The sequence below is a fragment of the Haliaeetus albicilla genome, chromosome 9, assembly GCF_947461875.1.
Source record: "Haliaeetus albicilla chromosome 9, bHalAlb1.1, whole genome shotgun sequence".
NCBI classification, from domain to species: Eukaryota; Metazoa; Chordata; class Aves; order Accipitriformes; family Accipitridae; genus Haliaeetus; species Haliaeetus albicilla.
This window is the reverse complement of record NC_091491.1, coordinates 9,578,289-9,594,974: the sequence shown is the minus strand read 5'-3', so window position 1 is coordinate 9,594,974 and position 16,686 is coordinate 9,578,289. Positions and strand designations below refer to the sequence as shown.

General features: G+C 45.0%; 1 protein-coding gene across 2 annotated transcripts in view; it reads left to right on the top strand.

The window, feature by feature from the left end:
• MYBBP1A (MYB binding protein 1a) overlaps positions 1 to 16,686 on the top strand; it is a 62,385-nt gene that overhangs the window by 10,476 nt on the left and 35,223 nt on the right. Inside the window, exons 12-23 of one of the 2 annotated variants that reach the window (XM_069791469.1) lie at positions 471 to 674; positions 1,338 to 1,446; positions 1,847 to 1,934; positions 3,044 to 3,186; positions 3,901 to 3,990; positions 4,672 to 4,812; positions 5,529 to 5,693; positions 6,760 to 6,917; positions 7,748 to 7,882; positions 9,115 to 9,226; positions 11,577 to 11,708; positions 13,583 to 13,651. In XM_069791469.1, coding sequence (XP_069647570.1) covers positions 471 to 674; positions 1,338 to 1,446; positions 1,847 to 1,934; positions 3,044 to 3,186; positions 3,901 to 3,990; positions 4,672 to 4,812; positions 5,529 to 5,693; positions 6,760 to 6,917; positions 7,748 to 7,882; positions 9,115 to 9,226; positions 11,577 to 11,708; positions 13,583 to 13,651 — 1,546 coding nt within the window. Of the gene's footprint in view, positions 1 to 470; positions 675 to 1,337; positions 1,447 to 1,846; positions 1,935 to 3,034; positions 3,187 to 3,900; positions 3,991 to 4,671; positions 4,813 to 5,528; positions 5,694 to 6,759; positions 6,918 to 7,747; positions 7,883 to 9,114; positions 9,227 to 11,576; positions 11,709 to 13,582; positions 13,652 to 16,686 lie in introns of both variants that reach the window. The other variant, XM_069791468.1, reaches the window with a different exon arrangement.

The window sequence follows — 16,686 nt, the reverse complement described above, 5'->3', positions numbered from 1 at the left end:
TTTCCATTGCCTCTGTTGCAAGCTGGAAGTGGAAGGATCCAAGAGGGAGGTGGTGGGGTTGTGTGGGTTGCTGTTGGCTTTCTGTCTGCTCTGCATCTGAGCTGCTGATGGCTCTGCAGTCCTCCCTGTACTAAGGGAGATGGAGGTGGTAGTAATAGATGCTTTTAGGTGAGCGCCAAAGCTGGTGCTCCAACCTCAGTAGAGGGAGGACACAGAATGGGGAACGACTGAGAATAATAGTCACTGTCCTTGGGGGCACCAGGTGTGCTTGGGAACACCAAGACGATGAGCTATACATTACTGTACTTGGATACAGGCATGGGTTGAAACTTAGGCCCTGTGAATCTAGGTTGCAATGAGTGACCAGAGCTCTGGGATGAGAGTGCTCTACTGATGGGCATTATTTTGGAGAGTGTGAGAAGGCCGTCTGGTTCCTCTACCAGTAACCTGCTGGCTGTTTTTCTTTGTAGGTTACTTCAGACTTTAAACACCTTGACTGTTTTGGGGGATACAGCAAAGGCTGCAGCCTTGAGAGAGAAGCATATCCATGGTGTGACTGCAGATGGGAAGCTGTGGATCTTTCTCCTTGTTGAGTATGCCAACAAGCTGCTCTTCAGTGAGCATGTCAAAGCTGTGAAGCCTTTTACCAAGGGACAGAGGGATGCCTGGGAGAGGTGAGAGACTTGGGAAGCTGAGTGCTGGGTTGGTGAAATGGGGAAGATTGAAAAGCCCTAGTCTTAGTCTCTCTTTGGGCCAGTAAAAGAGAGATTGTGTTCTCTCATCCTCCTGCTGTTGTGGCTACTGTAGCAGAGCCATTTTACAGACAGTGGCAGTTCTATTTCTCCCTTTGAGTATCCTGCACCTGTGGCTGAGTTTCAGGATGCCTTTCTGTTTCTCATCACCCCATTCCTTTCTTCCTGTTCCTTCTGTGTGTTAACTATGTGTAGGTGACCACGTACTTTTCTATTTTTGCTCATAGTCCCTCTCCCAAACATGATTGTAACTCTGCTAATCTTTTCTCCTAATAATGCCTGCACTAAGTTCTCAGTGACTCTTTTCTGGTGCTCTTTTCTGAGCTTGATTTTCCATAAAGGTCTATGCCTTGACTGTAGTATTAGGAATCTAGCCTGTGCCCAAGTGCAGAGTTTTTTGTTAGCTACACACAGTGAGATACTATTGTTGGGTTAAGATTTTGTACTATATGTATGTCCAATTTCAATAAATTAAATGTTAAGTACAGAAAATGGTACTATGGGTTTGGTCATGTTTTTAGTCTGATCGTAAGAGAGGATTTGCTTTTGCAATTGTGAAAGACTCAGAAGGGTTTCTTTCTTCAGAACGCTTCAGTCTGTGAAGAATTTGCAGAAGAAGGAAAATAAATCAGACAGTGCCAAAGTCATTGCTTTCCAGCAACTTCTGCTTTTAATGGCCATTCATCTTTTCAAGGTAAGACCTCTGAAGCATATTTCTGGTGTACATTGGGCTGATAGCTGGGCTTTCTGAGCACTGAGCTGGAGAGTTTGTGTTCAGAGATCCAATCTTTCACAGCCTCAGGGTTCTAAAAATGGGCAACTGGCAGCTAATAAACTGTGATTCTTACACTAACTGTATACATTGACTTACAGGGGCAAAGCTTGGCCTGAGCGTTAGTTCTGCCCTTTATTTGCTGCTGAGTGGAGCAATTTTTACTTAGTTTCATATTTTGTTCTGCAAAAGGGTTGTAATAGCAGATTTTAATATCTGTATCTATTTAGAGAGGTCCTTAGATTTGGGGTATATTCCACCTGTTGCTGTTGGTAGTGGGGAATTCAGAGAGGGTGTTTACTGTCTGCTTGTGATCAAACAGAATCAGTCTGAAACAATGGATATTCTGAGTGACCTTCTGAACTGCACAGAGAAGGCATTCAGCAAAGAACCTAAGAAGAAAAAGACTGGTGAGTCCTTCCTACAGAAAGAAATGGGGTGGCATTGTTAATGGTCTGTCAAAAGACAGAAGATGGCAGTTCTGCATTAGTGAAGCACTCTGACTGCATCGGTTCTGGCTTGATGCACTTATCCCCAGGAGAATCCCCTCTCCTTCATTCTCTTGTCTTTCTGAATTTCTTGTCTCTTGCTCTAGCTCTCTATCCGTGTCCTCAGTGCGTTGTGTTCCTGTGTGCCTCTTAAAGGATAGGTGGGCTTCACTGCTGGCCATTGTTCAGACGAGCAGTGTCCAAGGGAGTTCAGTCTTTTTGAGTCCTTGTTCTGTGCTGGCCAAGAGCTTGACTGAAGTGGTGGCATCTGCCCGGGCAAAGCTGTGGGCTTTCCTAACAGCCTGCAGCCCTGAAACTTGGTACTTTCACAGCTCAAGTTCTGGGCAAACTAAATGTGTCCTGTGTGTAGATACAGCCTGTTTGCTAATTTAGGCTAGTCCTTGTTTAGGGCCTGTGGAGCTAGGTTGGGACTTGGCCAGGAAAAAAACAGGCTTGGTGTTTTGACTTCCTTTCTAACCGTGGTCCTGTTGTTCTCGTTAAATCTCTGTGTAAATTTGAGGGTACTGGTACTGTGAAAATAAAAGCTGTAATTCTATGGTGGCTTGGTTGTATGTAGGTTAGGATTCCCAAACTTTTGAACTAGTGGACCAGTTTCAAATGTCAGTGCTTTTCATGGGTTGCTGTGACCCCTGGTTTCATTGGAAACACTATAAAAATATATATACCTTTGCTGACTAGCTGCTGATTGCTTTAATGCAGCCAAGTAGGTGTCACATGATTTGCAGAACTGCTAATCTAAGTAATGATTTAATCAATAGTAGATTTTGTTACCTGGTAAGGCTTTGCAGTGGCCTAAGCAAAGCATGTTTCTCCCTACAGTTAGTAGCCTTCCAACACAGCTACAGTCTTTAGCTTGACACTCGGTTCTCTCTGGTCTGTGTTGTTGAATGAGTACTTCTAATGATCAGCTAGAAGGACTATCTTTTTTCTGTAGTCTCTTATTGATGTGCCAGTGCAGTGTTTTTGCCCCTTTCTGTCATTGTTTGTTTGTTCCTGTGCAGACAATGCAGAGCCAGGATGGGTTGAGGTGATGGTGGAAATCCTTCTCTCCCTCCTTGCCCAGCCCAGCCTACTTGTACGTCGGATTTCCAAGAGCGTGTTTGTACGGATATGCCCTAACCTGACCAAGAGGGGCTTGCAGCTAATCCTGGACGTAAGTGAGGCACTAGTAGGGCATTGTACTGTTCACCTGTCTTGTCCCTAACAGATACACAGGCATGTCTCTATTTTGGGATTAAATAAAAGCCTCCTTGATTTAGAAAATATCTGACAGTGTGTGCTATCAAATTTTAAATGCAGCTTACAGAGAGTGGTTCTTGGGGGCTTTTGTTTGTTTGTTTTTTTTTTAATGGGAGCCTGAGATCTGCTAACTTTAAGCTGTATTCTTTGGTAGTTTTAGGCTGAAGATATTCCTGTGTCAGTTTATATAGCTGGTAGATTTTATATGTAAGTATAAATGGTAACAACTTTTTTCTAGAAAGGCTAAAAGCTTAGAGGTGGTAAAAATAAGTGACACTGAAAATCTGAATTGGTTGTACCACTGAGTAAGGTGATGTCTTCTGAGAGAGTAATATGTGGATTGCAAAGATGAGCTATCAGGTACTTTATATGATAAACCTAATACTTCATTTGTAACAAATCAAAATTTGTGATGTCACCAACCTCTTCAGTTTTGTCCACCTCTTTTGTTTCTTATAGAAAGAACTTAGCATATTAACAAACATGATATTATAAGCCAGGAAGTTGAATGCCCTTACTTACTGTTTCATTATTCAGCTGGCTTATTGTGCCGAAATTCTTGTCTGTTGTACACAAGAAATGCATCAAAACAAAACACTGAAAAAACACAAGTCCCTCTTTTTTGCAGGTTCTTGACCCATACCAAGAGCAAAATGAAGAGAGTGCTGTTGTTGTGATGGAAGAATCAGAGAAAAAGATCAAATCTGCACAGGACACGGTAGTTGATGTGCCATTGCCAGTGACAAATACTCTTCAGACCTTCACTGTTTAAAAATAATGTTTCTCATGATTTGTGGTATTAGACATAATTGCATTTCTCTGTCTTGAGTAAAATGGCTGTTGCTCTATTAAGATTTATTTTAAAAGTGCAACACACAAATGGCTTGTTGGAAGTGCATGTTTATTAGCCTGTTGGCCTTGAAGGAAAATGCTGTTGTAGGTATGGCTGTATGAATAGATGACTTCCTGAGAACAAATGACTGCATCCTGAAATTAGCAGAGGCCTCTTTTTTGCAGCCGCAGACTGAATCGTTGCTTTGATGCACAGCCATCTGAATTCAAGATCTTGGGTTTTAAGAACTGCAGAGATTTGAGTCACAAAGCATTATAAGCATTAGCGGAAAGGAGAGTCAGATGGCAGCTGTTACTTCAGATGTTCCTTGGAAGCTTCTTTTTGATACTGGTTTAATATGACAGAGAAGTCTGTATTACGTTCTGCCTTTAGGTCTTGTGAAGACCTGGTATCTCATCTGAGTTGTCTTTACTTGAATCTGAGGGCTGAAAGCAAGGCAGTGGGGTGAGGGGAGGCCTGAGTTTTTATTTCTGAACAGTGATACATCTGAGAATTGAGTAGGGCTTGAAGAACGGTGGGGTCAGGAGATGAACTTTTCTTCCTCAGGATGAGGAAGGAAGTGAGGACTCCTCAGATGAAGGCGACACTGAGGAAGAAAATGACAGTGAAGATGAGGAAAAGAATGAAGAAGTTGATGATGATTTTCGCACCCAGCTGATGAATGTTCTCCAAGCAGGGAATGCACTGGTACGTTTTCACTGCCTACCTTGATGCAGATACCAGGAGGTTCGGGGTCATGAAAGATTATCTAATGCCCACATCCTATCTGAGCCCATGCAGTGATAACCCTGGCAGTCATCTTTGTATGGCATTTGAAGCAGGAGGTCAGGATCTTCAAAGCAAGCTGTGGGAATAAGTCTTCTATTTAGTGTGTCTTGAGTGCTTTTGCTTGTCCAGTCTAGCCTGATATAGCTTGTATTCTTGCCTGTAATAAACAAGATTGATGTGAACTGAAGCACTGAGATACTGTTATGTGGTGCCTGTATTGGCTGGCCTGTGTGGAGGAGCGCGATTGCTGTAGGCCACTCTGGAGACTTCTTGTAGCAGTTCTGGAGTGTGGTTTAATGATTCCTATAAAGGCTACAGACATAGTAACATATTAACCTCTTTACTGAAGGAGCAGCAGCACAGAGGGAGTAAGTGTCAAAACCTCAGCCCCTTCCCTCTCCTGACCCTCTAGTTCTGTGTTAGTACTGTGCACCCAGGATTGCCTGATAGCTCATATTTCCTAGATTTTTCATTGATCTGAGCATCTGTTTTCCCTCCCCATGTTGTTATTCTGGGTCTAGAGGAAGCTACATCTCTACTGTGATTGTGAGTCTGCTCTTGGCTGCGGTTCTCTCCCCAGTGTCTTTTTGAAGTACATGAAATGACGTGTTGTTTTTGCATTCTAAAAACAAAAGGGAGGAGATGAGAGTGATGAAGAGCTGGATGATGAGGCTATGATGGCTCTTGACAAGAATATCTCAGCCCTTTTTGCGGAGCAGCAAAAACGGATCCAGGCGAAGAAGGATGAGAAAGACAGGATGCGGAAAGAGAAGATCCTACGGAGGGATTTCAAGATTAAGGTGGGAGCTAAGTGTTCGGTGTGAAGACCTCTGGCTTACTAGAACATTAGTTTTAGTGTACTGCATGCCATGAGCTACTTAACACTGAACAGCTTGGACATAGATGTATGTTGTAAGCTTCTGCAGGTTGGGACTGGATTGTTCTGGCTTTGTACAGCACCTGGCACAGCAAGATCATGGTCATTGATTGGAAGCTTCATATGCCTACTTCAAAACAAAAAACAGGACTGTGCTATCAAAAAGTGAACTGTGGTTTCCATTTGCTGATCTGAAATGATTAAGTTTATTAGATCCTTCCCCACACCTACCCAAAGGTGTAGGTGCCTGTCAGTTTTTGTAAACTGGACAAGCTCTATGTGCCTTAGTGTGACATGCATAAAATCCCTCTGGCAATTTTGCAGTGTAAGCTTTTTTTTGGCTTGTTATGCTAATAAAATCAGGAGGATTATGGCTAACCCCCTGGTTATTTGTGACTGTAATACTGACTTCAGGCCACCTGGTGTCAGTGTGGACTGTCCAGGATATTCAAGCATCCAGGGACAGTTCCAGCCGCTCACATATAGAAATGTCTCATGTCAGATTAGCCAAGATGAAGCCTGAATGGTGTAGCGATCCATTGGCTTTACTGCATTTTCACTCTGATGCTGTGCTATAAGAGGCTGATCTTATGCTAATGCACTGTCTGGAAGTCAAGTGGGCCCCACAGGGGTGAGAGCTATCAGTTAATGGTGCTAACAGAGATATGTGCCAAGTTATAGTGACTGCTGGTCTGGCCATGTGGCAGTGATTCTCGTAACTGCTGTTTCTAAATGGTGTCACTGCACAAAATAGGCTGAAGTCAACAGGCAGCCTTTAATCTTCAGTTTCGAATTTTTAATTTTCAGTTTCTCATGCCCTAGCAGTACAAATGATAGCAGAAGGTGTACAGATCTCAGATGCAAATAGTTTTCTCTAGCCCCCTTCAGCTGCTGTGTAGCACACTGCAGTCTGTGAAGGAGCTGCTCTGGGTAGATCCATCATATTTCTGTGTCTGCATTAGTTCTTACATCAATAACTATGTTTGCAGGTGCTGGATCTCATTGAAGCATTCCTGACTAAGCAATCAGAGAACCCCTTGGTGTTTGATGTCATTGAGCCCCTGCTTCGGGTGATTGAACAATGCATGAGCTCAGACTCTGACAAGCAGGAGATTGACTTCCTCCAGAAAACAGCCAATATCTTCAAGTAAGTGTCCTTAGTCCTCCAGATAATAGGCAATAGCTTTTGATAGGCACCAGTGGTGTTGGTTGAATCCCAGAAGGTGGCCTTTCTAAGATCAAAGACAATTGTTGTGCTTATAGGTTATGTGTAGAATTAGGTTACCAGCACCACACATGCACATGATGCTTAGTCATAACCTGCAGAAAAGAAATCAGGATCTTGGTTTTCTAGTCTAAGGGACTTCAAGTGTTAAACCTGTCTGCAGGTGGAAACCTTAAGAACAAACGTTGGTATTGTAGGCACAGTGCCATGCCACTGAACATCTTCACAGGCCTCTGACCTCTGAGTCAGACCATGCAACAAATCCCTAGGCTTCGAGTTGCTGCTGTGGCTGGAACAAAACTCCCAACAAGTTATTATTGAGACAGGCAGGGTGCAAATTCTCTCTGTTCACGGTCAGAAGTGAGGCATGATATAAGCTAGACACAGACATAATGCGTGGTGTGTGACATGATGTGTCCTCTGTACACCACTTGCTGACATCCTCAGTGCTGCTCTCTACCCCCCGTTGAGAAGCAGTTCTGCAGTAACAGCGTTTGAGCCAGTTAATCCCCTTTGTGGGAGCTCTGGAGGGAAGTTGACTCTGATGCCTAAATAGGCGCTTGAAGGCAAAGAGCGGTTAAGTCTCCTCACCCTTCTTGCCACAGCAATGACTGCCTCTTTTGCTGCCCACAGCTAGCACCATTTTTGTTCATGTGTCGCCCTGAGCCCAGTAATAAGGGTTCATAGCAATCTGTTTCCCAGAGCCCTTTCTGTAGGTAATGGCTTTGGGTTTGTTTTTAATGCTCTTTCAGGAACTCATTGTGCCGAACTAAGCAGTACTGCAAGAGAGTGGATGCCCTGAAAGAAGATTTGCATGCTTTTGTGGAGAGGCTTGTGAAGAAAGCCTGCAAGCACACTGACTCTTCAGTGGCTCTCTATTATTTCAGGTGAGTGTTAAAAAGGAGCGTCTCTACTCTGTGCTGTGGGGTGGTCTGTAAGCAGGCATAATGTTGCATGTTAAAACAGTTCAGAGAAGCGAGAGACTCGATGAAGGCTAGGTGCCAGCATCTGTGTCTTACATGAGGACTAGTCAATAATCCTGGCACTCTGAAACATTTTCAAACAGGTGTCCGTTTTTTGGTGATCATCTTCTGTGGGCTTTGTGATACAGAAATGGTCTGGTACAGCTTTGCTGATGGTGATGGGAAGCGCTTCCTTGAGGCTTCATTGGGGAGTAATGAATTGTGTGTGATTCAGTGTGGGGATGAGTGTAATTTATAGTCAATCTGCAATGATCGTTTGGTAAGTACGGTGTTTTACTGTCTCCGTGATAGCACAATGAGGACAATAATGATTATGAGTCCTGACTGTATGTACCAGTATTCACTCCTTTGCTGCTGAATGCAGGTGAATTAGGATAAGCCATATGTGTATTTGTTAGGAAACATAAGCAATCTTGCTGTTTCCTGGTGTAAATGGGAATGCTATTTATCAGTAGGTTCTCTCGTGACTTGCAGGCAGTTTCAGGAGGACTTTGATACTCTGTCTGGGATTTCTCAACACAGCTGTGTGTGAAGTGGGTACCATGTTGCATGGTCAACCCAGTGCCATCATGCCATGTTGGCTCTGCAGCACACCTGGCTTGTGGCTGTGCAGGAACTGTGGTACTTCCTGGCAACACAGAGCTGGCTGTGTATGCCGCATGGCTCCCTGACAGCTTCCTGGCAGTGGCAGTCCTGAGTGGAGCTGTGCCCAGTTAATACAACATTTCTCAAAAGCAGCAGACTGTCTGCATGCTCTCTCAGTTGATATGCCTGAGTTCTCCAGACACATAGCAGCCTGGGCTGAGAGGGCTGCACTGCAGGACTGGCTGAGCTGTGCAGGCTTGGAAATCCTGGGCAAATGCAGAAGTCCTCAAGCAGTGCTACGCAAAAGCATGAGCTTGAGGAAACCAGGCTCATAATGAGGATGTCTGACTGCAGTGACAGATAATGAAATGATTTATTTGTCTTTAGGTCTGGCGAGAGAGGGTTGGACTGAGAGAAGTGGCCCTCTCAGACTCTTTAACACCCCTTGTCACAGAATAAGCTGCCTGCATCACTTGGCCTCTGCCCACAGGTGGCTTTGCAGTGGCACCGTGACACTGTGGTAACTGCTGTTCTCCCCTTTTCTTTTTTAGTGCCTCATTATACCTGCTCAAAGTGTTGAGAGGAAACACGACCGATAAATCATCAACTCCTCCTACCCCTCTGCCAGAGAAACAGAGCAACACCATCCCGCAGGCTTGTCAGGTTAGACAGCAGCCTGCTTTTGAGGCAGTGTTTTTTGCCAGTAAAGTTACATTACCCCATTTCGCTGAGTGGGCCTTGCTTATTCAGTCTCGCTGTTCCGGCTGCTTGCAGATACCTGTCTACATGATTTCCATAAAGCTGTCAAATTCCCCATCCCCTTCTGGCCCTCACCTTCCTGCCTTTGCAGTGCCTGCTTGCCCATAGCCACCAGGGGCTGCTGATGTACAGTGGATTCAGGTTAATTGCCTAAGAAGCCTGATGTATATTTATGCTGCTCTCCTGGCTGATTTGCTACTTTTTCCATTAATTCTCTTGACAGTCACTCCTGAGTTCTTTTCTGGGAGGGTGCTGAGGAGCAGGGAGGCACAGGACAGTGGTGGATGAGAGTGAATTCCCGGCTCTCAGAGGTTTGGGCTGAGTTATCTCAGGGTGAAGAGAGTGTGGAGCAGCTGTGATTTCAGCGGTAGTTGTTTGCAGGGAGACTCTTCATCTGGGTGTGCTATGGGTGTTATTACTTGGGGAGCCTTACTCTCTGGTTCCCTTTCACCTACTGTCTCTGCTGAATTTCACAGGTCTCTGAATTTGGTGACCCTATGTATTGGACAGCCCAGTCTAGTCACCTCCACTAGAAACCTGGCAAGTAGTGTTTCACCAGCTAGCCTGATACTTGCCTCTGAACCTCTCAAATTGTGTGCAGGAATTAGTGTCTTAATCCTGTTGACATTTTGTGGGGGAGAAAAATAAACAGGGTTACTCATGACAAGGGAGGGCCTGGAAATTACAGACAGTGAGATATTATTAGCAGCTGAAAAGACAGCCAATGTTTCTAAGGCTTAGTGAGAGACCAAGAGTGTTAATCCAAGCAGCTCTTGTTCTGTGTTGGGCCTTTCTGGAAAAAAAACAGAGATCTATGGGGAATACAAACAAGATACTTAACGCTGAGGCTGGAGTGAGACATGCTTCACAGCATCCTTGTGCTTCCTTGTCCTACACAGAGAAGGCTATTATTCCTACAGGAACAGAGCTGTGGTCTTGATCAGCCAAGGACACAACCAGCAGCTGTAGTGAGTTGCTGGTTTGAGGGAAGTGACACAGTTCAGTTTGTGTGATGCTGCTGGTGCTGACATTGTGTTGAGGCTGGGGAGGTTTTGTAGAGGGGAACCTGAGACAAAGGTGTAGTGTGTTTCCAGTGAGCAGTGCTTTGTGAGCATAATCCACTTTTCAGTAAGCAGCAAAGTAGAACTGGAGTAGACCCTATGATGCAGTGGCCAAATTTATGGAAAAGCCTGTTACTACAGAAGAAATTTTTTACACTAAACATCTGCATGGGAGGAGGAATCCATTTTTTCCCTGCAGATGTGTATGTCACATAAGTATTAAGTATAGACACTTCACTAGGAAACTGGGGTCATGGATTTCAAGATCCATCTCCCCTGTTCCACTCTAGCCTGTATGCAGCTGCAGTAGCGTTGGGAGTTTGACCTGAGAACGGCACATAACATTAGCATGGCTTTAACTTGCTTTGGGGCCATGGAAAAATTGCTTGGGCAGAGGTTCGCAAAAGGCCCATCCACTGTTGTGAAGATCACAGCTTTGACCTCCTGGGCGTTAATTTTTCTTTCTTCCCAGGGAGCTGTGCTTCCCTTGCAATATGAGAACAGCCAGGAACGTTGGGATGTGATGCTTCACACTTCGCTCTTCATTCATCCCTCTGTGGTTAGTTTAGATCGATATGGCCTGTGCAGGTCTCAGCTGTTGCTGCATGTCTGGGTTTCTTGTTCCCCACCAGAGGGGGATATTAGAGCATTTACATAGTTCTGGGACTGCTGGATCCCTGATCAGAGCTAGGGCTTGTCTGCTGGGTACCTGGAAATTCTGGACATAGCTGCTAAGTGTGTGTAGATCTAGATATCTACATACACTAATATCTACAGATTCAGATAGCTCTACAGCTGAGAACACCATGTGCACAGCATAGCTGCTGCAGGATGGTCTTTGAGTGCTCTGTGAACTTCATGTGTGTTAGACATGCCCACCACAAACCTGGAAGTACAGACCCCACACTACACCACACTACATGCAGTGTATGTAGTCTTACGAGAAAGCTGTGCTGCCCTTCACTAACCATGGTCATATGGCTATCTGTACTTGGGAGAGCATGTTTGCGGCCCACTTTGTTGTTTTTTCATTATTCTATGTTGTATCTTGTAGGCCTGTATCATATAACCTACCCAGGAATATCTAGTTGTTGGAAAAATCTGTGTGCATTGGCAGAAATTAATTGCTTCATTGCTGGTGATTCATCCTTGTGTTTCACTGGAAATTTTTTTGTTCTGTTTTTTCACTATAGCTTTTGAGCACAGGTTGTTTGGATATGGAGAGGGTGACTGTAATATATCAGCAAGCACTGACACAATTCTTGACTAAACGGAACAGTGCCCTTACAAGCTCCATGTTCCATGATCTCTTCAGACGCTTCCCGGTAAGTATGGCTGACTGTGTGGTATGTTGTGTTCTGGTGGCTCCAAAGTACAATTGTAATTCTGGAGAAAGTAGGGAGAGAAACATCTCTGCTTTATTTCAGGCTTTTAAAACTGCTGTGAGGTTTCCTAGGATCTTCACCTGCTCAGACTCTTAATACTGCATGTTTTGATAGCAATGCTGCAGAAGGCCAGGATCTCATTTGTGGTTTGGACTGGGGTACTGTATGGAGAATGTAGATGAACAGAAAGCTGCTCTTTAAAGCATAGCCTAAGAAGCTCCGATTTTTTTACCAGTATTCAAGACAATGTGGATGAGCAAGGTTTGCACAAAGGCAGAAGGGGCCAGCTTGTTTAAATGGCTAACGTAGCTGCTCTCCAACTTGCTCTCACTGTATGCTCAGTTTATCAATTTTCTTCCAAGAAGGCTGTAGAGCATAGAGTCTAATGGGAATCTAATCTGCAAGCCAGATGTTCAGACAGTGTCAGTGTCTGAAATGTTTGAGGTATTTCCTGCAAACTTGACCTATGCCTGGAGCTGGTCTTCACTATGAGGACAGCCAGTTTTTAAGAAACAGGCCTTGGGTCTGAATGTCATACAGTTCTTCAGGGATTTTTAGGTCAGACTGAGGTAGAGACAGTTGCCAGAAGCCCTTTCTGAAGGGCTTCAATCTTTTAGAATTGATGTCTGATGGGAGGGTGGGAGGAGACACAGGCTTGTGTAGCTGGGGGAGGATGCTTTCAGGCTCTGAGGGAATCCATCCAGGATAGAGTTCTTTTGCATACCAGGTTTCTTAGGACACCAGCCCACAATGCTACCTGCATAAGTTAGTGAAATAGGGGGAAGAGAAGGTTGTGCGGTGCCCACATGGACAGCAAGCTTAAGATGCTATCTGCAGGTTTCTAGAGACTGGATTCCATGTGACTGTTCCTTGCAGAAATGTCTTTTAAAATCTCTAAGCTCATCCTTTTTATAAAACAAAGGTAATGATATACACAGATACCGGCTTATTTAGAGCTGGGCTTTGCCAACTTGCTAGAGCTATCTGTTCTTTTAATAGTCTTCTTACCCCCAAAGAAGCCATTTCAGGTGGTGTGGTTGGAATAACCATCTGCCTGATATGTCAGTGCACTGTGCAGCAAACTGCTGTCTGTACTTTGTCAGGGCCAGACCTTCCAGTGCCTGATAGACAGCATTAGAGGTATGCCAGTAAAGTATTTGCAATCCAGATGCTTTCTCATTTCTTGTGTCTGGATTCCTTGTGCCCCTCAGTTTGGAAATATTTTGCCTATAAACATAGAAATTGGTAGATTGGGCTGGAACAGAGGTTCATCAAGCTTTGCTGACAGTTAGCCCTCCTCTAGAAAGGTTGTTTTGATCAAGACTTGTTGCAAGGGACAACTTTAAAGATAAGCTGTCTCCAGGGAGGCTTTTCTCCTGACACAGTTGTTTCTGGCCCCTTTAGCACATGGGTTCAGATCTTTCCCCAAGCTCTGACATTCTCCAGTCTAACTCGGCATGTTCTCTTTTGCCTCTGGGACTGTTCCTCTGTGCAAAGTGAGCTGCCTGCGTAAAGTATTGGGCAGATGCAGACTTAAATCAAGAACCAGGCAGAACACAGGAGGTGAAATCTTTGCTTGATTTTTCTGATTTAAGAGTTTTGCTGCTGATTTCCTTGTGATCAAGATTTCACTTCGGGCTGGTGTGAGCAAAGCTGTTAATTTTCAAATAAGCTGTTGCTGATCTCTGGGCACTTTTCTTTCTTGTGGCATTTTCTTCTCACTCGAGAAGCTGTGTAAAATATATACTGTTTTTCAAGCAAAACAAGCCTGTCAGCAAACCACTAATAAGAGACTGGGTCTTTCTTTGTTACAGATCATGTGTAAGCCATTAGTAGATACGCTTGTCAAGTCTATCACAGCAGGAGCCAGGCAACATCAGCAGGTAAGAAGGAAAGCAAACAAACAAAGCTGTATTAAACAGTCAGTTGGAGAAGTCACTTAGTCATGGCAGCTCAGATGATGCTTAATATGCTTATTGCTGCCTTTAGGGCTGCCCAGTTTTGAGAATCGGGCTTCCAGGGGGGAGAAGTTTTGCAAATACTGCCTTGCTGCTTCAGGTATTTGACTAGAGTTGTGGAAGTAGCTTATATATTCATAGTCATGGGGATTCTTTAGTAGCATCTCCTTTAAAAACTGCCTGCAGCTTTCAGGGTTGCGGCCTGATGGTTGTAGGGGTTGCCTTCAGTCACTTATTCCTTGATTACTTTCTTATTGCTAAGATGTTCTTCTCTATTAATGCAGCATGTTGTAATGCTTGCCTCCTAATGCTAACTTGAGGTTAGCGTCTCGTGTCTGTTCCACGCGTTGCCAGCTGTCCTGCATTTTCTAGGCCATGTGCTTCTGTGTCTAGCTTAAAACCACCTGTACTATAGATCCTGTTTTTGATGGTTGATTGCATATGCCTGACTAACACAAAATTAGTGGAGCCTTATCAATAAAACATTGCAGGGTGAGTGCACAGCTCACTGTTGCATGAGCAGGGAATGAGGCCTGTCTGGATTTTCACTGCAGCATGCACTGCAGTGGGGGTGCCTTCCATGCAGTTAATAACCAAAACCCCTTTAGGCCAGTAGCACTGTGTCTCAAACTTTCCCACCCCCTAGCTGTGACATGCATCTGTCCCCTGCAGAAGTGCATCCTAGATTGACTTTTCTCTTTCATAAGTAGCTGTTTTATTGTTTCTGATCACTGGAGGGAAAGTGAAGGGCTAGGTATGTGTTTATAGCAAGGCTGCTTTACATTGTCAGTGTAAATTGCATTTCAGGCTCTTTTACCCAATAGGAATGGCTCTGATTTAAAGAACAAGAAAAAAGAAAGTGAATTAAGCTATTACTAATTTCAGTGGATAGAAGTAAGGATGTGTTACACAAATAGCAAACAAATTACTTGTAAGGCACTACTTGATCCTATCCTCAAGAGACCAGAACAGCATCCCAAGCAGACAGCTTCATTATGTGGGTGTCTTTGCTTCTCCCCAGGGAATAGCATTGTCCTTCTTTCAGGGCTTCCACAGCTACGTGCTCAAGCTTTGTTTCCAGAGCCTGTTTATCTGTGGGTAGGAGGAGTAGGGGAGGACGTGCAGTGTGCTGTGTGTGGGAGACTGGATAGAGAACATGGATATACTACTGTTTAAACAAAGGCAGCATGGAGAGTAAGCTTTGTAAAGCTAGTGGAGTTTGGAGCTGCAGCTTTACCTTTTTTGCACACTGCTTCCTTTTCAGGAATTCTCGCTTCTGCTCATCAAATGTCCAATTTGTCAGGTTTTCAATTAAATTTTCCCATTGATTCTCAATGCAAACATGCTTTGGTGGTATCCTAGGGGGTAGGGTAGGGGCCAAGCTAGGTGGGTGCATGTGGCAAAGTGATGTCATGGGTAAAGCAGGGGGATAACTTCTCTGGAGTCTCTGCAGCTCCTGGCAGCCTCTGGGGGAGTGAGGTGGAGGGGCTCAGCTACCAAAAGGGCTGTCCTAACTCAGAGTCCTGAAGACACCAAAGGTCTTCTGATACTCTGACTTTGGCCAGCCCTGATGGTTGAAAGGTAAGTGGGGTAGTCTCCCATTTTCAGACCCTGAACACTGGCTTCTAATCATTAAACTAGCTTAATTCCCCTTCTAACACTCCTGTTATTAATGCTGATCATTCTGGCTATGCCTGCTGCATCTGTATGAACAGCTAATCCCTCTGTGATTTTTGACTTCTTGGCTCTGCGCATCCCTTTGTCAGGGAGTCCTCAGGGCCGTGCTGGGTGGGGAGAGCCGTGCTCTGCATGGCAAGGTGGAGGCTCACAGCTCTGGCCAGGTGTCTGATGTTGGCCTGGTAATGGACCCTGGGGCTCTGGCCCAGCAGGGCTGCTGGCCGCTATCCCAACTGGCCTGGGGGAGGCCCTTCCCAAGGGGGTAGGAGAAGCGGATGCGCCTTCAGGTTGAGCTTTTAGGTAGTTTTGAACAAAAGGAAAAGTGGTTCATGAGGAGGATGTAAGGGGGGGTGTTCCTTTTGTGAGAGTAGCATGGAGGCAGGGGGTCTGTTCCATCTCTCCTCTCAGCCAGACTGGTCCCTGAGTTTTTTAAGGCCTTTAAGGCAAGATCTTGTGGCCACTGGTGTACATGTCCAGCTCTTACTTCAGGGGTTTCTGCTCTTGCTGGGGCCTCTAGTGTAAAGTCAAACTTGATCACCGAGTGGTCCTGGTCCATAACCTGGACTAGCCTGGTTGAAGTGATTTGCAGCATGTTTCCCTGTGTGCTCAGTAAGCCACACAGTGTACGGCAAGGCCTGGACCTGCTGGGGCTCTTGTCAAGAAACAGCAAACCCGACCTGTACGTATAAATGTTGTTTCTGTGCCTTCTGTTGTAGGCTGCTGCAGGTCTGTCGAACTCAATTTCTGGGCAGTTGTAACTGAGAGAGGATGCTCTAGGAAATGCAGGAGCCATTCAAATGCTGCTCAGCTGGCATTGGCTTGGAGAGGAGCAGTCTGGCCTCTCCAACCCCAGCCATTTGTTCTGACCCTGGGGATCTCGCTGTCTGGTGCCCAAGTGTTCATGCAGTTACGTCGCAAAATGGACGTGAGGATGGCTGGGCTGAAAACTTACCTTCCCCCTTGCACACATACTTTTTTTTTTCTTCCCTTTTGCTGGGTTAAAATTAACTTTTATCAATTCACTGGTCTTGTTCAGGGCGCAGGGACAGTCAGTTCAGGGGCAGAAGTGGCTGGGTGAAAGCTGTGATTTATTTCATCAAATGGCAGTGTTTGTTAACATGAAATGATGGCTTCTGTGAAGTGAGTATGAGAATATTGGAAAGCAGAGTTTGTCTGCGTGGACTGTTGGCTGCAGCTGATGACTCAGGCAACTGGGTCTTGCATTGCTGCAGCCTTTCTGTGCATCCTGTCTCCTTCAGCTGCTCACCTCTGAAACCTGGAGA